The sequence below is a fragment of the Triturus cristatus genome, chromosome 3_1 (genome assembly GCF_964204655.1).
Source record: "Triturus cristatus chromosome 3_1, aTriCri1.1, whole genome shotgun sequence".
Classification (NCBI taxonomy): Eukaryota; Metazoa; Chordata; class Amphibia; order Caudata; family Salamandridae; genus Triturus; species Triturus cristatus.
This window is the reverse complement of record NC_140583.1, coordinates 851999933-852027299: the sequence shown is the minus strand read 5'-3', so window position 1 is coordinate 852027299 and position 27367 is coordinate 851999933. Positions and strand designations below refer to the sequence as shown.

Below are 27367 nucleotides of genomic sequence, written 5' to 3'. Positions count from 1 at the left end.
AAATAATGAGCCCTAAGAACAGGTGAGTGCGTTTACGTACCTTGGTATCTCCCTCCAAAAGGATTTGGGTTGGAAACACCACCTGGACATTACAGCTCTAAAACTACATCAACACATAGGGTGTTTGACCAAGAAATATAAATCCTCCCTCACCAAACCAGTTACTCCTGCCTTAGAAATCTATAACGCTAAAGCAGTGAGCTCGGCCCTTTATGGAGCTGAGCTCTGGGGATTTAATGACTTAAAACACCTAGCAAGATTAGAAAATAAATTTCTACGTAACCTTGCAAGTGTCCCGCAAAGCACTCCCACGATCCCGCTGCATCTAGATCTAGGGAGGAAAAACATAGTGGACACAGCAAAGCTACGGCCACTCCTTTATTGGAGGCGTCTTTGGGTCACCCCAGAACTTGTGCAATACGCTATGGGTTTCAAGGATGTGATCTTGCGGGACTGTTTCCACAGAGTAGGTTGGTTAAAGGAGGTTAGGTCCTTACTCATTAAACTGGATCTAGAGATACTATGGGATAATCCAGAGACGGCAGTCTTCCCGTCTAAGGTGCATTTGAAACAGAAATACTGGGAAATGGTTTATGCATCTATAGGTCACTCCAGTACTCCAACTAGCCTAACAGGTCGTTTTTTGGATTTTAAATCATGGCCTGTATGTGAGGCTTACTGGGATTTGATCGAGAGGCCCTTTGATCGAAAACTTTATTTTCAGTTTAGGGCAGGTAGTTTGCCTATAAAGACTTTTACGTGTAAATGGGCCTCTAGAACTGATGACAAATGCCATTATTGTGTGACAATGGCAGAGACCATTCCCCATATGTTCTTTGTTTGTCCATTATATGCTGCCCCACGGAGGAGATGGCTGAGGCCGATCTGTAACCTGTTGGGTGTCCGGAGATGTGCCGTTGCGTTGAGAATTTTAGGGTCTGATTGTAGCCCTAGTATAGCTATAGCAATGGCCAAATTTCTGGGCTGGACCTGGATTATTCGCACTCGCACTTTAAACAAAAATGTTGCTGCTATCTTATCATAAGTTGTATTTTTTAAATAGGACTTGTCTATTCTGCTGCCTCTTCTCCTTCTTTTTTAATTGTTCTTAAAGTTTTTTAGATTTCCGACAGTATATGGAATTTAATATCTTTTTTAATCGGTAATTGTAATGTATTATGTGTTATTTATATGTGTGTTATGTGTTGTTTGGTTGTGCTTTTATGACAAACTGTCAAAATAAAGCTATTTGAATTGAATAGTGGGCAACTATTTGGCTTAAAGGGGGTGCACATCAAAAAAGTGAGAACCAAATTCAACCTCTAATGTTGCATCACAAAGGGCTTTATGGGAACATATGTTTTAAACATTTTAGAAAGCTCATAACAACATGTGATTTGAACAAAGAAAGCTGATCAACTGTAAAATACCAAAAGAGCTGCTGAGTAGCGTTTAGCAGTGCCCAGAGGGAGATCAAATGGAGTCAACTGGTACCATTCAATCACCACCCATGGAGGTACAGGTTGCACAGGCCCGGGTGCAAAACCCTGCCCTGCTGGTGTGACAGAAGTTCCTAACAAAGTGGCAGCCTGACCAGAGGAGAGATGCTTATGCCCAGGAGTTCCAGGTACCACAGTCTACACCCCAAACCGGAACCGCAATATAACTTAGGCCTGGTGGTTACTGCTCTTTTTCAGAACTTGAGCCAAAAAAGAAACAGAGGCAGATACAGAAAACCCGAGTTTCCCTCTAGTAGGGCCTCAAGCCTTCTTGGAAACTCTAACTTGCTAAAGTGCTTACAATGTGTAGTCTTAGAACCGGCGAACAGACCAGGCCAGGATTCTCCAATTGCTGGAAGGTGCCCTGTCCCACCTCCAGATTTAACTGCCATTCGTTATCCACTAAGCTACTGGATATGTCCTCTCTGGCGTTCAGAAAACCTGCCAGGTGGTTCAAAGCTAGAGAACTACCCTGGTGGGATTCAGGCACTTTCAGAGATGCAGAGCCTCCTGGCACAGGACCCAACACACCATCAGCCCTGCTTGTGGTAGTACCACATGGTGGTGGTGTATCTGTGAGAACCTGCACCAGCCACCCTTTGATTGTTGGCAGGAAGGCCTTCAGTGCCAAATGGATCACCTACAACTCCACCAGACTGATGGGGAGCTGGGTTTTCACCGGCGACCAGAGTCCTCTGATTCATCCTTCACAGCTGTCAGCTCTGCATGGGGTAAAAAGTGTGCCACTGGCTCAATCGTTGTTGAGTAATCACCACTGCAAATCTTTTGCAGTCTTCTTTGAAACCTAGATGTAATCTGATAGATTCCTCTGGTGCTGTGCCCACATGTTGGAAAATGGCCCTCTCTGAAGGGTCACCCCAAACGTTTTGCCTTTCTCCTCCTCTTTTTGCTGAACTCTTTTCATTGGCCATAGGGCTCTGAGTACTTTAACACTGCTAACCAGCGCTAAAGTGCATGTGCTTCTCCCCTAAACATGATGGCATTGGTGTATACCTGATTGGCATATTTGTTGTACTGGTAAGTCTCTTGTACAGTACTATACCATAAACCCAGTGCCTGTAATTCAAATGCTACTAATGGGCTGCAGCACTGATTGTGCCACCCACAGAAGCATCTTTTCAAACCTGTCTCAGGACTGTCACTGCAGTGCCTGTGTTTGCAATTTACAGCCACTTTGACTTGGCATTTAAAACTACTTTCCAGGCCTTAAACTCCCCTTTTATTACATTTAAGTCACCCTTAAGGTAGGCTCCAATTAACCAGAAGGGCAGGGTGCCATGTAAGTAAAAGATAGGACATGTGCTTTTATGTTTTACATGTCCTGGTAGTGACAAACAGCCTATTTCATTTTTCACTACTGTCAGGCCTATCCTTCTCAGAGGCCAGCATGGGGAATTCCTTAATACACTTTTAAGCTGTAATTCCTGATCACAGGGGAGTAGCTTTTTCATGTTTCATATCTTTGGAATGGTAACATTAAGTCCTCCTTACTGGTGAAGTTGGATTTAACATGACAGTTTTAGAAATGGCACTTTTAGAAAGTGTACATTTCTCTGCACTTACTGCTCTTTGTGCCTTTCAGCCTGTGTTCAATACATGTCTGGGTTGGGTGACAGCTACACTTGGTGCATTCCCTCTAGACAGCCACAAACACAGGAAGGTGAGGCTCATCTACATTCTGAGCACTCATCTGCATTCTGATGGGTCTGTCTGGGCAAGGAGTAATGGGAGGAGCAAACACTTATACTTCAATAGATAGTGTCCTGTCCACACACAAAGCACTGATTCATCCCCCAGGGTTAGCCTGGCAGACAGGACTGGGCTGAAAGGGCTTGCGTGCACTTCAGAAACCAGACTTTGATGTCACTTCTACTTCAAAGGTACTTTTGGGTGTAAGTACTGGGTCCCTGACCACACAAATTAGACACTACTGTACTTGTAACTGAAGCTCTGCCAGAAGACTGATGTGCTGCTTAAAGGACTCAAATTCTCTACTCCTACTCCTGTGCCTGGCTCACTGGAAGTGGCCCAGATACTTGCAACACGGATTTTGACGGGGCCCGGAGCTAAGGGTAGGATGAACGTTAGTCGTCTGCCTCCCGATCCCTAGGACAACAATGTGCTCTGCCTCCCCTGTCAGCCCTAGGGTCCTGTACTAGGGGTCTACAATACCCCAGTACAAGCCTACTACGGTACTACCTACCATGTCTAGCAACTAGTAAAAAACATTGTAGTACGAGACGGTAGTGCACCATTCACACTTTAGTTTTTTCGGTCCTGATGAAGTGCCACTTGACCCGTTAGGGGCTACTGGGCATGAAACATGTTGACCCACTTCACTTAGACAGCCCTTTAGGAACATTAAATCCGCATAGGGCACCCACACCTTTTAATCAGGCTTGAGCTACCTTAACATTAAAACCAGACCAGAGTAGGATTGCTCTTGAACTTTTTTATCTCACTTACCTGTGCACTACCCAGCCCTCACACCCACACGCATCCAACAGCTTCTTCAAAAGACCTCCGACTTAGAGCCCCGTTTACGGGAGCCCGTCGAGGAGCAAGGCCCAATGATGAAGCATGGCATCCTCCGGGGTGTGTGAGGGCATCACGAAGAAAGACCTCCCTTTCCCCTCACGTCCAGTCAGGAACTGCACACCCTTCTGATATACAACACGGATTTTGATGCATCTCCTATCTGCGTGTAGCAGAACCAGTGTATCAACGAAGTAGCCAGAGTAAAATTGGCACATCAACTTGGAACCAGTGCTTTGCCTCCAGAGATTGGCACATTGGACAGCGTTTCGTCGCCGCTGCAGCTTGGTGAGTTCAACGCATTCCCTTGACTGCATGGCACAATCCGGAACGTCGTTCAACGCCTCTCAACTCCGGCACCCAACTTCGGAACCGACACATGGAGAAGATCGACGCATCCTGTGCCCGAGGGACTCGACATCGACTAATTTTGTTGCTTGCGATCAGGAAAGGTACTTTATTCACCGGGGCCTGCATGGGTCCTGTAGCTGGCCTGTGCTTCCACTAGGCCAGCCCGAACTTTGACTTTGTCATGGTCCAGCATGACCTAAAGTAACCTTTTTAGCGCTACTTGCTTCTAAGTGCTTTACTGCATTCACTCCTTTAAAATTCAATATCTCAACTTCAAAACATTTGATTTTTTCTTTTTTGGTCTTGTTTTGTTTCTAATATAATAATACATTTTTATAAACCTGTATTAAGTCTTTTTGTGGCATATTCATTGTGTTACTGTGTGTGTGTGTTGCACAAATACTTTACATATAGCCTCTTTAGATAAGCCTGACTGCTCTGTGCCAGGCTACCAGAGGGTGAGCACAAGTTATCTTTTAGTGAGTATCTAGCTTACCCTGATTGGGACTGTGGTCCCAACTTGGACAGGGTGCACACCTCTGCCAACTACAGAACCAATTTCTAACAGTATTTAAGAGTTAGGGATGCATTGCAACATATTTGTCCTCTGATTTTTTATTGCCCACATGTTATTCAGTTTGTCTCAAATGTTTACGTATCGCCTAGGCAGCACATGTGCTGACTCTCAAAACATGCTGTATCTCCTGTATGGGCTTTCAGTACGCCCATCCGTTTCAATTCGTTCGTTCATGTGTCTTTCAAAATTAATTTGTTTCGTTGGTGAATAATGTACATTTGTGCCTCCTTTATCTGTTTTGTTCATGCCCTGGACAATGGCCTTGTAACATGGATCACTTCACTGTCTGTCATGTAAGTTAGTTTTGGCGTACTACTTTTTCTTTTGAAAGGCTCGTTTTGGCTTTCCAAAGGCGCTCAGCCGAGGGCTGCAAATCATTTCAACCGTCTTTGGTTTTATGAGCGCTTTTTCAGTCCGAGGCTATGTGGTTTTTCATCCTATAACATTTTTGGTTTCAATAGCTCAAATATCCATACGTTAATTAATAATACTTACCTAATGGAAGTGTAGTTTAAGAAGACGGTCAAAAGCAGGATCAAACTATATACATTGTGCTTTTGACAGCATGATTATTTGGATACGATTAAAGCGGTAAACATGCTGTATTTCTCCGTTTTATTAAAATGGAAGCAGCTTTAAGTTGTGTGCTTTTAACTTTTCATGCTATCTGTTAGGTTTCAATCACTGGTGAAATAAAATCAATATCAAGGGATGCCTCCTTGTGCTCTCCAAATGCAGCATGTGATTTGAGGTTAGTTAACAATATATCCTACAATTAGACAGTGCAATACCACCTCAGCAACATGCAGCACCACCTCAGCATCAGTGCAGCACCACTTGAGCACCAGTCAGCGTCACTCAGCATCACTTCAGCAGCACTACCATAATACCACATAAGCATCACTCAGCAGCACTGAACACCACCACAGCACCAGCACAGCACCACCTCAGCACCACTTCAGCACCACTTCAGCCCCAAATCAGTACACCTCAGCACCAGTCCAGCACCTCAGCACCAGCCTAGTACCGCCTCTGCATCCGGAACAGCACCACCGCACTACCAGGGCAGCACTACCTCAGGATCAGTGCATCATCACCATCTCAGCATTAGTGCAGCACCAGTACAGCATCACTCAGCACCACCACAGCATCACTCAATACCACCACAGCACCACCTCAGCATCAGCAAAGTGCCACCTTCCCATAAGTGCACCACCACCTCAGCATCAGTGCAGCATCACCACAGCATCAGTGCAGCACCACCTCAGTACTAGTGCAGCACCACCTCAGCACCAGTGCATCATCACCTCAGCACAAGCACAACACCAACTCAGCATCACTCAGCACCACCTGAGCACCAGCACAGCATCACCTCAACACAACCAAAGCATCACTCAGCACCACCTCAGCATCACTCAGCACCACCTCAGTATCACTCAGGAACCACCTGAGCACCACCTCTGCACAAGAACACCACCACCTCAGTATCATTCAGTACCACCTCAGCACCAGTGAAGCACCAGCACAGCATCAGCACAGCACTACCTCAGCATCAGCTCAGCACCACCTGAGCACCATCACAGAACCACCTCAGCACAGCACCTGCTCAGCATCAGCACAGCACCACCTCCTCATCAGTGCACCACCACTACCACTACAGCACCAACTCAGCATCAGTGCAGCACCACCTGAGCACCAGCGCAGCACCACCTTAATATCAGCATAGCACCATCTCAGCATCAGCACAACACCACCTCTGTATCAGTGCACCACCACCAGTGTATCCCCACCTCAGCACCAGTGCAGCCTCACCTCAGCAACTCAGAACCAATGCAGCACTACTTCGGCATCAGTGCAGCACCACCTCAGCATTTGTGCAGCATCACCTCGGCATTAGTGCAGCATCACCTCAGTGCAGCATCAACTCAGCATCACTCAGCACCACCTGAGTACCAGCTCAGCGCCACCTGAACACCAACACAGCACCACCGCCTCAGCATGACTCAGCAACCCCACAGCATTACTCAGCATCACTCAGTAGCACCACAGCATCACTCAGCACCACCTCAGCACGACCTCAGCATCAGTTTTAGAAATGGGGGGGTCTCTATTTGGCAGTGGCTTGCACCCTGTCCAAGTAGGGCCCTTTATTATAGTTAGGGTAAGGGGATTCCACAGCTAATATAATCCCTGCTCACATCCTCGGTAGCTTGGCACAAGCAGTCAGGCTCATCTCAGAGACAATGTGTAAAGCATTTGTACATACACACACAGTAACAAAGTGTAAACACTACCAAGGGACACCAGTTGAGAAAAATACAATATTTATCTGAATAAAACAAGGCCAAAACAACACAAAATCCAACATACACATGTAAAAGATACCACTTTTAAAAGGTTCAAAATAGTTCAGTCAATAGGAAACTATGGATGCGTCTCTTTTATCACAAAGTAACTGGGATGCATCAAAATCAGAGAAGAAAACAGGCGCAGGAGAGCTGTGGTGCCATAAAAACAAAGCAATGCGTCAGTTCCTTACTCCCAGGGAAGGTGATGCTTTGATTCCTTGTTGCCAGGGGAGGTGATGCATTGGTTTCTTACTGAAGTGCAGGGGAGATGATGAATTGATTCCTTACTGTCAGGGGAGGCGATGTGTCCGTTCCTTACTGTGAGGGGAGGTGATGCGTTGATCTACAGACAATCGGCCTCAGCTCCTTACTGCTGAGTAACGTTGATGAAAAATTGGTGCACAGCTGCAATGCGTCAAAAATCCGGACGTGCTGGGTCGCTGAGGCAGCGAAACAGGCGCTGTGTCATATTTTCCAGCAGCGAACAAGGTGATGCATTGATTTCTTCAGCCGCACCACAGGGCCTGCGTCGGAGTTGGAGCGGGTGCCACTGTTGTCTGTGACCCAGTGCTCGGGACTTGGGCTGCAGTGATCTTTCAGCCACACAGGAGGCGCTGTGTTGATCCTTCGGCAGCACCGCTGCAATGTGTAGGCTTTTCTACCACACAGCGGTGCTGCGCAATGTAAAACAGATGCTGGAGGTCGATGCATGGATTTTCTTTGCAGCAAAACCGCTCAGAACTAGAATTGGCACCGGTTAGCAGGTCAGAACTCCCAGCGGAGGAGTTCAGGGGCTGCAGCTGAAGTCTTTGCTGGCCACACACAAGCCCTTGGAGAACCTTGACAAACAGGATACAGAAAGCAAAGTCCAGCCCTTTCACTGTCCAAGATAGAAGCAGGAAGCAGTAGGTCAGCACAACACAGCAACAAGCAGAGTGGCAGTTCCCCTCTTACAGCTTCTCCTGCTCTTCTTCGTGGCAGAATCTCCTCTTAGTCCAGAAGTGTTCTAACAATGTAGGGTCACAGGTCCAATACTTATACCCCTTTCCGCCTCTGAAGCAGGCATACTTCAAAGAATAGTCTTTGTAGTGCACAGATTCTTCCTTGCCCTCACCTGACTCCAGACACACCTTAGGGGGGGGTGAAGACAGCGTTGTGTGATGACAGGCATAGCCCTATTCAGGTGTCAATGACAACTCCTCCAATCAGGAAGGCCCATCAGCCTGGTGATGGGCCATCAGGATATGCAAGGCACACCTCAGCTCCCTTTGTGTGACTGTCTAGAGTGAATACACAAATAGTTCAGCTGTCAGTCTGAACCAGACACTGATTTCAGAGGCAGGTAGAGGCACAGAATGGGAGAGCAAGAAAATGTCCACTTTCTAAAAATGGCATTTTCAAACACACAATTTAAAAACCAACTTCACAGAAAGATGTATTTATAAATTCAAAGTTCAGGGAACCCAAACTCCAAACCTCTAGCTCTTCCCAATTCAAAGATACACTTGTAAGATGTTACAAGGCCGTCTAACGATAACCTACGGGAGAGATAGTCCTTGCAATAGTGAAAAACGAAATTGGCAGTATTTCACTATCAGGACATGTAAAACATACCAGCACATGTCCTACCTTTCATATACACTGGGCCCTGCCCATGGCGCTACCTTGGGCCGACCTTAGGGGTGCCTTACATGTAGAAAAAGGAAAGGTTTGTGCCTGGCAAGTAGGTACACATGTCAGGTTGATATGGCAGTTTAAAAATGCACTCACAGACACTGAAGTTGCAGGTCCGAGACATGGTTACAGGGCCCCCCCCCCACCAAGCTACCAACTCTCATGGGAGTTCTCATCACTAAGGCAGAAGAACCTGGATAGACCATCAGCATTGGTGTGTTCTGTGCCAGGGCAGTGTTCCATCGTAAAGTCCATTTCCTGTAGCGATATGGACCGCCACAACAGTTTTGGGTTCTCACCCCTCATCTGCATTAACCATCTGAGGGACCTGTGGTCTGTCTGAACCCAAAAGTGAGTCCCAAACAAGCAGGGTCTTAGCTTCTTCAACACTCAGACCAAAGCAAAAGCTTCTCTTTCAATGGCACTCCACCTCTATTCCCTGGGACGTAGCCTCCTGCTGAGGAAAGCTACAGGTTGATCTAGGCCCTCTTAGTTTATCAGTGAATGCACAACTCCCACACCATGCTCTGAGGCATGAGTCTGCACCACAAACTCCTTGGAGAAGTCAGGAGTCTTGAGCACAGGCGCCATGCAAATGGTCTCCTTGAGGGCATCAAAAGCAGTCTGGCAGGCCTCAGTCCAGAGCAACTGACGTGGCTGCTCAGTCAAGGGGGCAACAATGGTGTCATACCCCTTGCAAACCAGTGGTCGTACCCAGTGAGACTTAAGAAGACTCTCACCTGTGTGGGTTTTGGGGGGTGCCCAAGCCAGACTGGTGTCAATCTTGGGTTGTAGGGCAGCCAGCTGGCTGCTTCCTACCTGGTGCCCCAAATACACCACAGATCACTGCCCTATCTGGCACATACTGGCCTTGATAGTGAGGCTTGCCTTCTGCAGAGTCTTCAACACTTCCCAGAGGTGGTGAAAGTGATCTTCCCAACTGGAACTGAACACTGCAATGCCGTACAGGTAGGCGGCACTGAAATCCGCCAGCCCAGCCACGTCCTGAAAGGTGGTAGGGGTGTTCTTCAACCGAAAGGGCATGAACAGGAACTGGTAGTTCCCTCTGGTGTGGAGAACACTGACCTCTGCTGTGCTCCCTCGGTCAAGGCAATCTACCAGTACACAGACATTAGATCAAACGTACTGAAGAACTTGGCAGCTCCCAGCCAAACAATGAGCTCATGAGTTCGGGGGATGGGGGGAGCATCAGTCTTCGTGACAGCATTGAGCCTATGGTAGTCCAAACAGTCCAAACAGAATCGCAGTTCCGGAGTGGCACTAGGCGCATAAGCTTTGAGGACCAAGACCACTGGGCTCTACTGGCTTCATCACCAACACGGTCTGTCCAGGTTGAAATGCAACCAGAGTGGTCCTCCGGTCATACCAGCATTTCGTGTCCTCCTGGCTTGCTTCTAGGTTGTGTGAGTGAGTTTTCTGAAGCAGGCTACCTGGTTTCAGAAGGCCATCATGTAGCTAAATACATCTTGGGGGGTTTTCCAGGGAGCTTCCTCCCAGTCCTCCTTGACCAAACTGTTCCTTGATCATATGGTGCCAGTACAACAGCTAACTGGGGCTAAAGCCAACCCCTTTCTGTGGTACCTCCCTTTAAGAAAAGAGAAGGCATGGCAAGAACATGTCCAACTTAAACACCTCATGGGTTCCAACATGCCCCATTCATGCCTTTCAGGGTACAGTTGAATCTCTCAACCAATCCATTACTTTGTGGGAGGTAAGGAGTGGTGAATGTGTAGTTCACCCCACACTCCTTCCACAAGGCCTTTATGTACAGCGACATGAAGTTGGTGCCCCGGTCAGATACTGCCTCCTTGGGGAAACCCACACGAGTAAAGATCCCCATGAGTGCCATGGCCACAACCGGTGCTGTCACTTCCCTGAGAGGGATGGCTTCCGGGTACTGTGTGGCATGGTCCACCACGACCAGGATTAACCTGTTGCCCATGGCTGTCTTGAGGTCCAGAGGCCCCACAATGTCGATGTCCACCCGCTTGAAAGGGGTGCCCACGACAGGGAATGGTTGGAGGGGAGCCTTACACTTCCCCCTCTCTTGCAACTTGCCTGACAGGTCTGACAAAACCTGGAAAATGCATCATACTGCCTTCACATTTGGGGCCATTAAAAGTTGGTGACAAGCCTGTCAAAATTCTTGCCCTGCCCTAAATGTCCGGCCAACGGCACGTCATGAGCCAAACCCAGGAGGAAGTTTCGGCACACTGGCTTCCCCAGGCTCAGCAACCTTTGGCTCACTGTACAGGAGGCCATTCGCTCAGTAAATCACATGTGACCTGGCCTCTTTGCCAGCTGCCTGGTTCTCGGCCTGCTGCCTAAGATCCACAAGAGTAGGGCATGTCTTCTGCTCCACACAAAACTCTTCCCTGGTGGGACCCCCTTCTTGCTGCCAATGGGTCAGCTCAAGCACATCTCCCAGTTCAGCTACCTCTTTCCCTGTAGGTCCTAGGGTGTCCCCCTCAGATTCAGCCTCCTCCCAGACCATGGGAATTTCTTGGGCAGGTTTCCCACACCATCTGCCCTTCCTCTTACCGGCAGACACTTGGGCCACTTTTTCAGGCTCCAGGTCCTCTTGATTACCCTGGGCTGCCATGGACCGTGTGTTCATGCACACCCACTCAGGCAATCCCAACATCTCTAAGTGCAATCTGAACTCCACCTTCCTTCAGGCGATATGTTCTAGGTCACTCCCCAGTAGACAATCAACATGCATGAATGGGCTCATAGCTGCTTGCAAGGAACCTGAGATTCCCCCCACTCAAAGGGAACCTTAGCCACTTTACAGAAGCTCTCACTTTTGTCTACTGCCACAACTGGATGAAGTACATAAGGGACTACTTGCTCTTCAGATACCAGATGACACCTGACAGTAGCCACACTGGCTCCTGTGTCTCTCAGAGAGTCTACCCTCTGTGCATTGATGGTCATCCGTTGCCTGTACTTCTTAGTGTTATCAGGCATTAGGTTTCTCTGGATCATCTCACTGTCCTCTAGTGATACGAGTGTCATCTCAGCTGGGTCCCCAAACACTCCTGCGACCAACTTCTCTGCAAGAGCTAAACTAGCCATCACATGTGAATGACCACCGGTGGGAGGCTGTGCCAACTTGGGACTCATGCGGTCCCTTCTCATGTGATCCAACTGATCACATGCATAACACTTGCTGGGACCCCTCTCTTGAGGCTTCTCTGAATAGTTCCATGGTTTCTTATCACCTGGGGTATGGGAATCTTTACCCTGGGAACTAGTTTGGGGCCTGTTTGAGAACTCCTGCTGCTTACCCTTGTCCCCCCAACTCTTCTGATAGGGACCCTGCCCACCCTTGGCGGAGTCTCCCATGTACAACTTCTTTTGGACCCTGGTGCTGAGCCAGCAGTCCGCCTCCTTTGCAAGCTGCCTGGTGTCAGTAAGCTTGCTATCAGTCAGTTGCTGGCTCAGCTCTGGAAAACAATGATTGGACAAGTGATCCCAAGCCATCAAATTGTAGAGCCCTGTATAATCTGTTACCTCACTGCACCACAGTCGAAATCAACATACTCTCCCTAAACTTTACCCTGTACCTTTTTGGGGTGAGACCATACCTCCTGACAATGTCTTTCTTCATCTCAGTGAGCTTCATCTAATCCTCTTTGGGTAAGGCCAGCAAGGGGTCCCTCTCCTCCTCAGTGAAGCGGTTTCACAGACCTGCCCCCAATCTCTCTCAGGGACCCTGTGTGCCATTAAAGCTACCTCATAGCCCCTAAACCACTGGTAAATGTCATCCCCCACAACATTATCCTTAACAGTATCCTTGGGTATGTGTACCTTTCCGTCTGACTGCACTGAAGAAATGCTGCCACCATCCAGGCTGAACTTGGAGTTCAAATCCAACTTACTTAAATTCACTTCCTGATCCAAAACCATATTTCTGCTATTTTATAATTCCAACTGGAGCTTCTCTTGATGGTGCATTTTCAGCCTTACTAGCTCCATCTCATGTCTCCTGGCCTTATCCCTGTGCTCCAGCTCCTCTGGGGACAGACCTCTAGATGAGACACTGCTACTTGACCTGGAGTGCGCCTTCCCAACATCCAAATCCTGAACCATCAGTACATCCTCATGCAAGGTCTGCTCCTCCATCTCTGTAACAGGATCTTCAGATTGCCCACTGGCATTCCTGGCAGCTACCCAGGACCTCAGTGCCTTTTGTAGCTCCTCCTTTTTGGTGAGGCCTTTGAACGGAATCTTGCATTCCCTACAGATTTGTTTAAGCTGCTGCACATTGTAGGACTCCAACCTTTCCTCCTCAAAAATTAAATCTGCAGGGGCAACTGATGATTCCCTAGACTGAGACATAGTTGGAGTAGGAAGTTCAAAAAGTATCCAAGCTCAAGAAGATAAAAAGAAAAATAGTATGTGGTTGAATAATGGGCTGCACTCTGGTAGCGGTGAATACCAGTCTTTGTATGTCAAGTACAAACACAAGTCCTATCCCACCACTGACACGAATGTTAGAAATGGGGGTGTCTAGATGGCAGTGGCTTGCACCCTGTCCAAGTTGGGACCCTTATTCTAGTCAGGGTAAGCTAAAGAGCTTGGGGAGGGGAGTTGGCCTAACAGCTAGGGCGGTCGACCTCGAATCTGGGGAACTGGGTTCGAGTCTCGGCAATGACGCTGAACATCCTGTGATTCTGGGCAAATCACTTAATCTCTCTGTGCCTAACAAAAATGAATGTGTCCTCATGTAATGCAACTGGTGCTATGTAAGGCGCTCTGATACCCGATTTGGGTCAAGTTCACGCTATATAACCACTTAGGAGCTTGGTACAAGCAGTCAGGATTATCTCAGAGGCAATGTGTAAAGCATTTGTACATAAATACACAGTGGAAACACTACAAAAAATACCACACCAGTTGAGAAAAATATCAAATATTTTCCTGGATAAAACAAGACCAAAACAACAATATATTTTTCAAAAGGTTGACAATAGTTTAGTCAATAGGAAACTAGGGATGTGTCACATTTATCACAAAGTACCTGGGATATATCAAAATCAAAGAAGAAAACAGGCACAGGGGAGGTGAGGCACCGGAAAAACAAAGCGATGCTTTGGTTCCTTACTCCCAGGGGAGGTGATGCGTCGGTTCCTTGCAGCCAGGGTAGTTTATGCATCAGTTTCTTACTGTCAGGGGAGATAATGCATCGGTTCCTTACTGTCAGGGGAGGTGATGCATCCATCTTCTGACATGCTGCCTCTGCTCCTTACTGCTGGGCAACATCGATTAAGAACAATGCGTCGAAAATCCGGACACGCTGGGTTGATGTGGTGGTGAACAGGTACAGCATCGACTTTCTAGCCGCAAAGCAGGTGATGCGGGATTTCTTCAGCTGCACAGCAGAGCCTGCATCAGAGTCGGAGCAGGTGCCACGGATGTCGGTGACATAATGTTTGGGACTCGGGCAGCGCCAATCTTTGAGCCACACAGCAGGCGCTGTGTCGATTCTTCAGCCGTACCGCGGCGATGCGTTGGTTTTACAACCGCAAAGTGGCGCTGTGTCAGGAAAAACAGGCGCTGGAGGTTGATGCATGGATTTTCTTGAGTCCTATGCAGCAAAACCACCTCCAAGGGCCCAGAACTAGAATTGGCACCACTTAGCAGGTCAGATCTTCCAGCTGAGGAGTTCAGAGGCTGCAGCTGAAGTATTTGATGGCCCTGAGACTTCTTAACAGGAGGCAAGCACACACAGCCCTTAGAGAACCTTGACAAACATGATTCAGAAAGCAAAATCCAGTCCTTTCACTGTCCAAGACAGAAGCGGGAAGCAGCAACAGCAACACAGCAACAAGCAGAGTGGCAGTTCCCCTCTTACAGCTTCTCCAGCTATCCTTCTTGACAGACTCTCCTCTTAGTCCAAAAGTGTTCTAACAATGTAGGGCCACAGGTCCAATACTTATTTACAGCATGCAGGGAATTTCAGTGTCAGCAGAAGTGCCTCCTCTACCAATCTATTGGGATGCCCATTATTTATAATAAAAAGCAGCCTTCCCGATGTACGTGCTAGATTAGTGATGTTATGGAAATGTAGATAGCGTTGTCGCCCCGTGGATGAAGATAGGACGACTTTTGTAACTATTGCATAGACAGGCCTAGTACATGATGTTTAAGGCATCGTGATAATGTTGTGTGAAGCTGGATGTGTGAACAAGGTAGTTTCAGAGAAACTAATCAAACATTGTCGTGCATAAAAATGTGTGCAAATGTTCACTGCTGAAATGTTATTTTCTAGAACAATATAAGGAATAAGCTGCTTCGCTACATGGGCCTAACCCGGGAATATAACACCGACTCCTCAACCCAAGGGTCGATATACTAAAACTATCTAAAAAAAAAGCCAATATCGCATTTATATAAAAAGGTAAAAAACTACTCTTTAACAATGTCTGAAAGCAAGGTTACCTTTAAAATATTCATAAAAGCTTTAAAGTCATTATACTTATTTGAAATCTTAAGCACTCCGAAAGCCATGGTGCTAAGCAAAATAAAAATAAAACAAAAACTGTTTTGGATAAATCTTGTTTAAAAAAATAAGCTGAATTGTTCCCACACGGTGAAGGGCCAATAATTTCATGTGTTCCGAGTGGCAGACACAACATTGTTGCTGTCCATAACCACAGATGACGATCCCAGAGGTGCACTTTGAAGCAGATTTATGGAGCAAAGGTGATTCCATCCAATTCACACAGCAGCCGCTGAGGGAGAGACTGCATCCTGTATGTGTATCACAGAGCCTCTTTCTAAGTCACTAGGATCCGAAGCATCCAAGGGAAGCTCAAGAAATGCCTTCATCAGCAACGGAAGACGCAATACCCATGGGCCGTTAACTGTGCCAGCAGTATGCCAATGTCCAGTGGCGCAACCAATTGTGATCCCAGGCACATGTTCAATATGCATTCTTGGCCACAAAGCAGTCAGTAGAATACAGGTTGTATGCAGTTCAGCCAAACAGGCCTGAAGGACAAGAACCTGTGCTCATCCAGTTCTCAAAGTCAAAGTGTGCCAAGCGTGTGAACCATGAAATCACGGCATGATAGCACAAGCAATGCTGTCTCCGTTCCAAATCGAACTGAGACGTCCATTGCGAAGCAGAAAAATTAAAATCAGTATTCCTGCCAAAAGTTGCAGGACCAGTGGGAGCCCTCCAAAAACACTTTCCAGCCCGGAGTGTAGAAATTATGGAATCACTACGAAGATTGTCTGAAAGGTGCTAACCAATCCAGAGCCGATATATTAAAAATAAAACCACTATTCTTTTAGTATCTGAAATGTTAAAGATACAATGGACTAACTCCCCAAAATGCAGCAGGAAGTTAGTGTGGAGTAGTATCTGTATCTCCGAAGATGACATTGCAAACTGGAGATCAAACGTCTCTCTGGCCGAAGTTAAGGCCACATCCTGTTGAAAAAGCATGGCTTTCTGTCTGCTAATGGAATCAAAGCGTATGCTGGAAACATTTATTGAAGGCCACAGCGCTGCCTCCCTACTTTTACGGGCAGGTAGAAACAGTACTTGTGTACAAGTGTCTAAGGAATTAACCATCACCAGATAAGTGATGCCCGGTTCTCTTCCAGAGCAACCTTGATCATTCAGCATCAAGTAGCTCCCATTCGAGAGCAGTTTGAAAACAGGACGCATCACAGCAATTTGTGAACCTTTTCAGAGAACATGACAAGTTCGCAACAGAAGCATTGCATGCCCTGTGAAGAGAAATGTCTTTGCAAACCAAGGACCTGCTTAACGCTTCCTCACAGTTGGAACCACTAAAAAAACTTCTGTGCCCCCTTTCCTGCATCTAAACCTGGATGGTAATTCCTAATACTCATGCACATAACCTTCCCCTAGTGCATCGAATCTGCCTACCTGTTGGTATTGGAGACAATATTGGAATTGGAAAGTCGTGACCGGTAGGGTGATATAACCATGGATAATCCAGTCTATGTATGGTGTCTCTGCCATGATAAAAGTTAATTGGTCTAATTTTTCAATGTGCAACCTGTGTATTTTGCATCCCTGTGTGCCATAGTTATTTGTCTTTCTGTTGATTCATATTCAGAAAACAGACTGGTAGTGTTGCTGTAACACCACGGCACATGGCCAGAAAGTAGTGATTACAAGATCCAGCTTAGTACTACAATGGAACGTAATTGTGACTGTACATGTTGCAAAATAGACATGTCCTGCTGAATTATGTCAAGTGAAAAAGACACATTGTTGCGCAGTGAACAAATTCTGGATAATAAAGTGGTCATACCGTTGTCAACCACAGCCAAAGCCGTTTCCATATTAACCCTGTTGATCTCAAGCAATCTCTCTGCAGCTTTCTGCTGAGAAATTTTCCATAGCTCATTGTATATTCCATACAAGAAGTTCTTTTGAAGTGGGTTTCTGGGACAAAATAACAAATCCCTGAGATCCAAGTAATCAGAAAGAAGGGACAAGTGTTGTTTCACCTGGGAAAGTGTCGAGGTCTTTAGCCAGTCTAGGCATAACTTCCCAACACAATATGATGTCACTACCTCTGCGTGTTCTGATTGTACATAGCATAGGTCAGGCCGTTTATCGTTAACCATCCTGTGTTACTCAGGAATCTAGACTGACATTTATCTGTGTCTAGAGGCCAAACCAACCAACCCTGCTGATCGGGTCTGATGCATTGTGCGATCAATTGCGGAGCATGGCATCTAATGTATCCTCACTATACTTTTTGTTTTGTTGCCAATGTTCAAAGCGTGCAAATGTGGGAATGCGAGGTATGGTCAAGTCTTTTGCCTTAGCTAATCCAAGACAGGAAGTCTATTACACTGTTTTATTCAGGAAAATCATTTGGTGTGGTATGAGGCATGCTCTAAATAAGGCCTTTTGACCCTGAACTTGCCAAACTATTGTTCCCCAGACAGATTGTGTGTCTATTGTATCTTTCCAAAAGTTCAAAGCTTGTATAAACAGTTGGGAAATAAAGGAAGCAGAGTAAATAGCTTGGTTTTCGTGAGCATATTTTTCTTTGCAGATGTATGTGTAAGCGCTTTTTAAGTTTGTCACTAGATTCTTTGGAGTTTATTTAACTGTGTGTAGCTCTCTATCATTGACACATTGACCTTCTGGGGGAAGGCTTCGTGTTGTTATGAGAGTTCTTTGTTTGCTGCATGTTTATTATGAGCGCTTTTATGGAGGCAGCATTTCTGTGGCAAGCGCTTTCACTGTTAACAGCATAAGCGTGAAAGAGTGTTTACATTGCTAAACTGTCAAAAGCTCATGTTTGAATGCTATAATTCAGATTCATTTCGTTTTACAATTTAATCATTGCTACAGCAGAGTTTTAAGAATTAAGACTCCAGAGTGTTGGGCCTATGAGAAGTGTTCTATAGATTGAATCTGCCAATTACGAATGAACATTTTTAGGAGTTTATTTTTAGGAGATTCTTGAGGAATCATATAACAACTGTTGAACTTGGAAATTGCAGATCCAATACACAACTGAGGCGCAAATTCTCAGGAGTAATTTGATTTTCTTCCATTTGTAGACTTCATTTATAATTACTAGAAAGTAAGAGACATTTGAGGAATTATTGTATTATTTTGTGTATATAACCATTTTTTCCTTGCAGATCTCCTTCCCAGCTGTTCCCTTCCTGAATTCCCTTCCCCCCCGCTGGATCACTTCAATACTCTGTGTTAATTGCATCCAGAGTTGGAGGTATCGAGAGGTGGGCCCTTGTATTGTCGTGACCAGACTCTGAGGAAGTGCGCTCAGCTGACACCTGGTCTGATGTGTCAAAGCCAGAAAAATATGCAAACCTTTGTGCAAATGTTTTGACTACCTTTTGGTGGTGATGTGCAGTCTTCCCATTGGGTGTAATTGTAAACAGCACGTGGGATACTAGCTTTGTGTAAAAAATGGTGACCATAATGTTGACAACAGAAAATGTCCCAAAATGACTTGTACTATAAAACAATTCATCATTAGAAAATGCTGCTGATTGCTCTAGATCTGAAGGTAAATTCTGCACAGTTTCAATGTCCCAATCATTAGAGAATGTGCTAGAGGTGATGATATAATTTAAAGAAAATTTAAGCAAATTTGGAATTTGCAAAAATTCAGTAGGACCATATACATCATACGATACCCTGTCCCACACTAGTCCTTCAGGAACTGGAATCACTGTAATGTTCACCAGGACAGGTCCCTCAGTTCACGGTGCGATGACGCATGTGGTTTGAGAACACATTTTTCACGTTGGACTTCAGAGCAATCTGGGAGATAATGCCTATTCAGAAGTAGAAAAAAGACAGTCAACAAACCAATCCAGAGTTTCAGGAAAGGTAATCCAATTGTAACCCAGAGATGTATCCAGGGAGCAACAAGCTATGTCTTTTTCAGCCAAAGATAAAGAGAATAAACTCAAGCTTGAAAGGGAGTGGCAGTGTCGGCGGTTCAGGTTCACTTGTATCCGATGAAAAGTCATCATAATGCGCGAAGTAGCCAGACCCCGTCCGGTCTATTTTTGGCAGCTCAACAGGTTCTGCAGAACTGGGAGATGACTCGATTTGTGGCATGTTGACATAGATATCGTTAATGTTTCGAATTTAAATTTCTGTACTTGTTGATTGTACAGTTGTTCTTGTTTCAATTGGGAGAATAATCATGTCGTTGTTTACTGCTTCTCTTTGGAAAGTGGAGTCTTCATTTGATATTGAAGCTTCCATCTGAACATCCTGTATGGTAGTGAGAGGAGATCGGCAGCTACCCAGGAGCCCACATGGCCTACTGTTGAGAATAAGGCCACATAGTGTGGTTTGATCATATCAATGGAGACAAACCTTTTGGCTCTGTGACCAGCAAGAGGTGGAAGAAGTACAGTTCTGTTACCTTCAACAGCCATCGCGGCTACTTCCCCTTTTAAGTTGCTTAACATAATTGCATAAACTTGGGCGAAATTGCCTTTTACTTTCATCCCTAAGTTCAGTGCAGGTTCTGCTCCATACTCATTCTGTATTTGTTTCAATGCATTTGGTATTACCGGTATTGAAGGGGTACCAATGGTTCTGGTGTAAACGGCAGCAAAGACTGTATCCAAAGTGGTACAATCTTCTATCAGGGGAGCCATATCTATTGGCAAGCAGATTGTTAAAATTCTGTATTTTTCCGGTGGGCCCATATGGGGAAAGACTGCTTCAAGCTGTGCTGTTTTTTGTGCTATCCAGAACGGTACTTGCTCCCGACTGGTGGGAATCTTTCCCATTATGGCATTCTGTGTTTGAGGGCTGATACCTGTAGTAGCCAATTGAGGTTGTGCAGCCTGAGCAGCCCTCACAGGTTCGCATTATGTACTGTGTAAGATTTCTGTAAATTTTCACTAAATCTTCGTATAGCGTGCACATTTCTGCTGCTCCTAACCTGTAAATGTCAGGATGTGTTGTATACGAAGCTCAGACCATCCAGGTCATTCCTTCTTTACTGAACAGACCGAGTTGCACGTTTTCTGCGGTGTGGTTTAAAGGGGGGCGCCTTTAAACCAATGTATATGCTCTTGGTAAGTTAACGGGACTTCTATGTCCACGTATGGAAAGTATTCTTCTGGTGTCTCCTCTTCAATGTAAATGTAAACAGTTGTGTGAGTGCGCCTGCAGCTGGGAATGTAACCAAGAATAAAATAACTCTGTCCGGTCCCAGGATGCTTGTTTCTGGTCCAGGGAGGACCTGGATTGGCAGCTCTGGCTGGACTGTTCCCATGAGGCACAGGGTCAAGACTGATTTGCATATGGCTGGATCCAAACTGGGGTGGCAAAAGAACATTTTAACCCAGATCTTTTGACTGGGGGTGAATGTTTGATTTGCTCTGCATTCCATCCATCATCTGTGTGTTTTTTGCTTTCTCGCCATAAGTGTGCCGGGTATGCCCAGACGTAGGTTCTGAGCTCACTGTGTCACTGGATTCAAGTTAGCCTGGCTGATATGGGGTGATGCCCCGAAAAAGGTCCCAGCATGCTTGTTTCCGGTCGAGGGAGGACCTGACTTGACAGTTTGGACTGGACTGTTTCCTTGAGGTACAGGGTCAAGACTGATTTGCATATGGCTGGTTCCCAACTGGGGTGGCATGGTGAGCAAAACAACAATGGATTTAACCCAGATTTCTTGACTGGGGGTGAATGTTTTATTTGTTCTGCATTCTGTCCATCATCTGAGTGTCTTTTGCTTTCTCACCATAAGTGTGCCAGGTATGCCAAGATGTTGATCCCGGGCTCACTGTGTCACTGGATTCAAGCTAGCCTGGCTGATGAGGGGTGATGCCCCGAAAACGGTCACAGGATGCTTGTTTCTGGTCGAAGGAGGATCTGGCTTGGCAGTTCGGCTGGACTGTTCCCAGAGGCACATGGTCAAGACTGATTTGCATGTAGCTGGGTCCAAACTAGGGTGGCATGGTGAGTTAAAGAACAATGGATTTTACCCAGATCCCTTGACTGGGGTTGAATGTTGGATTTGCTCTGCATTCCGTCCATCATCTGTGTGTCTAGAGTGAATGCACAAACAGCCCAACTGTCAGTCTGAACGAGACATGGATTCCACAGGCAGGCCGAGGCACAGAATGGTAAAGCAAGAAAATGCTCATTTTCTAAAAGTGGAATTTTCAAAGACACAATTTGAAAACCAACTTCACAGAAAGATGAAGAGTTCAAGGAACCCAAACTCCAAATCTCCATCTCTTCCCAATTGAAAGTTACACTTGTAAAATGTTACAAGGCAGCTCCAATGATAACCTACCGGAAAGATGGTCCTCGCAATAGTGAAAAATGAAATTGGCAGTATTTTTACTATCAGTGTCGTATCAGTGGGTGCACTTGCCAGGTCAACATGGCAGTTTAAAACTGCACTCACAGACACTGCAGTGGCAGGTCTGAGACATGGTTACAGGGCTACTCATGTGGGTGGCACAATCAGTGCTGCAGGCCCATTAGTTGCCCTGGGCACACACAGTACACTTTACTATGTCTTACAAATAAATCAAATATGCCAATCATGGATAACCAATCACAGTCATAATTTACTTAGAGAGCACTTGCACTTTAGCACTGATCAGCAGTGTTAAAGTGCACAGCATTAAAAAACCAGCAAAAAGGAAATGCAGCACACATTCAAAAACAGGAGGCCAGAAGCAAAAAGACAGGGGAAAAACATACAAAAGATGCCAAGTCTAACAATCACCACAGCACAGCACCATCTCAGCAACACTCAGCACCGCCTGAGCACCAGCATAGCACCATCACCTCAGCATGACTTAGCACCATCATAGCATCACTCAGCGCCACCACAGCATCACTCAGCATCACCACAGCACCACCTTAGCACCAGTGCAGCATCACTTAACACCACCAAAGTACCACCTCAGCATTAGCAGAGCACCACCTCTGCATCAGTACACCACCTCCAGCGCAGCACCAACTCAGCACCAGTGCAGCAGCACCTCAGCCAATCATGGATAACCAATCACAGTCATAATTTACTCAGGGAGCACTTGCACTTTAGCACTGATCAGCAGTGTTAAAGTGCCCAGCATTCAAAAACCAGCAAAAAGGAAATGCAGCACACATTCAAAAACAGGAGGCCAGAAGCAAAAAGACAGGGGAAAAACATACAAAAGATGCCAAGTCTAACAATCACCACAGCACAGCACCATCTCAGCAACACTCAGCAACACCTGAGCACCAGCATAGCACCATCACCTCAGCATGACTTAGCACCATCATAGCATCACTCAGCTCCACCACAGCATCATTCAGCATCACCACAGCACCACCTTAGCACCAGTGCAACATCACTTAACACCACCAAAGTACCACCTCAGCATTAGCAGAGCACCACCTCTGCATCAGTACACCACCACGAGCGCAGCACCAACTCAGCACCAGTGCAGCACCACCTCAGCAGCAACTCAGCACCAACACAGCACCACTGCAGCATTACCTCAGCACCAGCCCAGCACCACCTGAGCAACACCAAAGCATCACTCAGCACCACTCAGCACCACCCGAGCACCAGTTCCTCCCAAGCACACTGCCACCTCAGCACCAGCTCATCATCCATGCAGCACCACAGTAGCATCAGCGCAGCACCACCTCAGCTTCAGTGCAGCCCCACCTCAGAATCAGTGTAGTACCACCTCAGCATCGGCACAGCACCACCTCAGTATCAGCGCACCACCAGGTTAGCACAACCACAGCACCACCTTAACATCAGCACAGCACCATCTCAGCATCAGTGCACCACCACCAGTGCAGCCCAACCTCAGCACCAGCGAAGCCCCACCTCAGCTGTAATTCAGCATGAATGCAGCACAACTTCAGCATCAGCACAGCATCATCTCAGCACAACACCAACTCAGCATCACTCAGCACCACCTGACAACAGCTCAGTGCCACCGGAGCACCAGCCAGCACCACCACCTCAGCACACCTCAGTATCACTCAGCATCACCTGAGCATCACCACAGCACCCCTTTAGCATCAGCACAGCACAATCTCCTCATCAGTGCACCACAACCGGTGCAGCACCAACTCAGCATCAGCGCAGCACCACCTCTGTACCAGCTCAGCTCCAACTCAACATCAGCACAGCATCAACTCAGCATAAGCAAATCACCACCTCCACATCAGTACACCACTACCAGCGCAGCCCCACCTCGGCACCAGCACAGCCCCACCTCAGCAGCAACTCAGCACCAGTGCAGCACCATTTCAGCAACAGTGCAGCACCACCTGTGATGCACCATCTCAGCACCAGATTTTCACCTAGTGTCCGTCCGCTACGCGTGTTGTAATTCAGTTACTATTTCCCAACCTCCACCCCGTAACACACAAAAAAGCTATATCAAACAAGCATTTGAACAAGCAAGAAGAAGTTGCCAGCATTGCAAGGACAAAAAAACTAGAAGACATTTTTTATGCTAATTCTTTTTTTAATAAGGTTGTTCAGTAGTTCATAATGTCTTCTTGGTTATATATAAGGTAACAAAAATGCTTATAACACTTTTTTATTATAACTTTTCAACATGCTGCACCGCAGCCGCAATGCTCTACAACATAGCTTAACATAGCTTAAAGACATTGGCGAAGCCAATAGTCTTGGCTAAACACTTATAAGTTCCTGAGGCGAGACCTATTGGCTCTGCCAATGCTTGTTTTCCCTTGCAGCCTGGATTTTATTTAGATTTTCTACTGGATATCTTTGCTTATCTGTTTCCTCTACTGTGATGTTAGGGAGAGTTTGGTGCTTTGCTTATCAACTTCTGCTTACTCTTAATCTTCAACAAAGCGTTATAAGAAAGCAGGGTGGTTTGTTTTTGCCATTTGAGGACTTTCCTCCTAAATGGGACCTTCTTAAAGAGCTAATTAGACATTTTACATGTGCTATCACATGCAGGAAGGCAGGCTGGATACTGGTAGAAATTCCTTTGGCAATGAAGAATGAAACTTGACAGACTTCACAACATTCAGTCTTCAACACACTTTGACACTAGAGCAAACCAGAGGACCACAACATTGAAATACTCATATGAAGTCAGCTGTCCCCAATATCCAAAGAGACTATTGTGCACATTTTAAGCAGTGCTATGTATTACTAGGAGTGTGCGGAATTGCAACATTTCGAGCTAATCTCATAAATACTACAATTACTGCCTGTGGTAGTCACACAGTTGTCTGCATGTGTGTTATTATTATATTTAAATCAGGATTTTCCTCTCGCTTTAAAGTTATATCTAGCAAAACGATCACTTAATAAATACAGCATCAAAGTCGCAAGAAAAGCGGTTCTAAAGTTAACTTGCAAGAAAACAGAACGTCCATTTTCAGTATAAACTAGAACTCAAAAGGGAATATTGCCACTTTGCATGGAAAAGATAAATCGAGAGAGAGAAAGGAAAAATGGGAAACTGCAAATTACAGGTAGTCTAATAATCTGGACCAAATGACACTTTGCTTGTGCAATAAAAAGTCTGCATGGCCCTATCTTTTATTTGACGAACAAAAGTAGCACAAAGATGCAATTGCACATTCCTTTTCAGATTATGCATATGACATCACCACATGTGATCTCAAAAGCTAACATGCCGTATCAATTATTTGCTAATTTTGTCAGGTCAAATAATAGATACAAAAAAATACAAATTTATCGAGGCATTTGTGATGAAAAAAGAATGAGCTGAGGAAAGAAAATGGCAATCGCATTTCTTACATTTGAGCAGTATTGCTATTTAAAGTTTTATTGAATGTTTTGCTGCATTACCTTTTTTGACATTCAAGATAAGTTCTCTGAAGCCCGGATAGTAGCTGCTCTTACTGGACTTCAAGATGTCTATTACCCTCTGGATCTCTGAATTTTGTAACTGAAAATTAGAAAAACGTTTTTTATGTCTATACACGTTTAACGAAAATGTATGTATATAAACGAGGTGCTCATAAATTCTATACACCACGTTGTTGTTTCAGTCAGTCATTTTATCAGTTCACAGGACCAAAAGTAACATTAACATATATGAACCACAGAAGTAGACCTCAGTACCTTCTTTATCACAGGTGTTTTGCTCATGTGAAACTCCAATTAAAACATCAATCTATGCTTAAGGGGAAACAACTGAGTAAATAGCTTTAGCATTACATATTTTTTTTAAACTACACACAACCGTCACACCTAAACGTGCAGAGGAGTACAATGGAATTTACATTACACTGATACCCTCGGGTTTGTACGTGATTTAACAATGCAAAAACAAATAATTAAATAAATTGCATGCTAAAAAGGGATGAAGCTACCTGTAGCCATTTGAAAATGTTAGGTTTTTTACTTTTTCTGGAAGGAAAAACTGTTGAAACAAAGCTGAAGGTGCTTTGGTAGCTGATTCCATAACTGAGGTGCGCAAGCTGAAATGGCAGGACCACCAGTCCGCGACATTTGGGAACTTTTAGAAGACACTGATGCTGGGGAGACACAGCCTGGTCTCAGAAGTCAAGTTGCTGAGAGGGCCATGTGAGCCGCCTGGGAGTGATTCTGCATGGACCGTCAAGTGAGAATTGGCAACGGAGAGAGTTGGCCATTGAACATTGGACCTGCTGTGTTTTGGTCTGGGCGGGGCAGCGGTTGTGGGCCCGGCTGCTTACCTCCCCTGCTGCTCTGGTCCCCTTATGCAGTTGGAGCTGGGGCTGCCTTACACTCTCATTGAGTGCCTTGGGCATGCTCGTGTCCCCCAGTTTAGGATATCTGAGGTGTGGCGGGGTTTGGCAGGGGGATTGGCACTGCACTGGACACTCCTTGCTTGGATGCGGGGTACTCCCCCCCCCTTGGAGCATCAGGTGACACTCCCCCCCCACGCCTCGAGCCTGCAGAGAGCAACCTCACGCATGGAGTGGAACTGGATCTGCTCGTGCCCCCCGGGTCTTGCTTCCTGGGGGGTGGTGGGATCTCTGTCACTGCACGGTCTGCCTCTCTGGGGTCGGCGACCTTGGTGCACGTTCGACAATACTGACTTTGCCCAAGTCCTCTGGCCTGCAACAAAGAGAAAGGTGATAATAAACAGTCCAAATTGTATTTTGAGTCTTGGCATCTCAAGCTGGAGCCCGGGGCCCGTGAACAGGGCTTTCATGACTGTGATGAAGCTTCAGCTGCATAAGACATCAAATCCATTTTCCTAGACTTCAAACACAGCTTAAACACCATTGCATCAAAGATGGACCTCCCCATTTGATTGCCTAAAGTAAAAGTTAGACCGGCACGAGGAGCGAATAGGTTACCTGGAGTGCCCCGTGTCCGATGCTGAAGATAGACAATCGACTGCCAGGAAACAGCTTCTTTGGATGGGAATTTGTTTTAGACGTTATCAAAAGTAAGAATGAAGACCTTGAGGCACGCTCCTGCTGGAATAACCTGCACATTCTCATTCTTGGTATCTCTGAATCGATGGAGATGGACAGAATGGAGTCTTAGGTTGAATCTATGCTCAGGTCATTATTTGGGGATGATCATTCTCTCATGTTCATTGTGGAGCGGGCGCACCGCACTTTGGGACCGCACCTACCCCCTGGAGCGTCCGAGAATTGCCCACCTCTTGAATTAAAGGGACAGGAACACTGAACTGCCCCTCGCCATGGATTGCTGGCCCCTTCTATACCAAGGAAACACCATCTTGCTATTCCCAGACTTTACGTTGGCAGTGAAGGGTGAGCGCCATGAATTCCTACCAGTTAAACATACATTGTAGAAAGCTGGTACCAAGGTTTCCTTGATCTAACTGGCCAAGCTTAG

The 27367-nt window shown here is 46.0% G+C and overlaps 1 protein-coding gene across 1 annotated transcript in view; it reads right to left on the bottom strand.

Moving 5' to 3' along the window:
* Positions 1–26301, bottom strand: part of LOC146861180 (dynein axonemal heavy chain 11-like) — a 96767-nt gene extending 70466 nt beyond the window's left edge. Inside the window, exons 1-2 of the mRNA XM_085646212.1 lie at positions 26227–26301; positions 25355–25454 (exon numbers count right to left, since the gene is read on the bottom strand). Coding sequence (XP_085502338.1) covers positions 25355–25454; positions 26227–26301 — 175 coding nt within the window. The remainder of the gene's footprint in view (positions 1–25354; positions 25455–26226) is intronic.
* Between the last annotated feature and the right edge of the window lie 1066 nt (positions 26302–27367).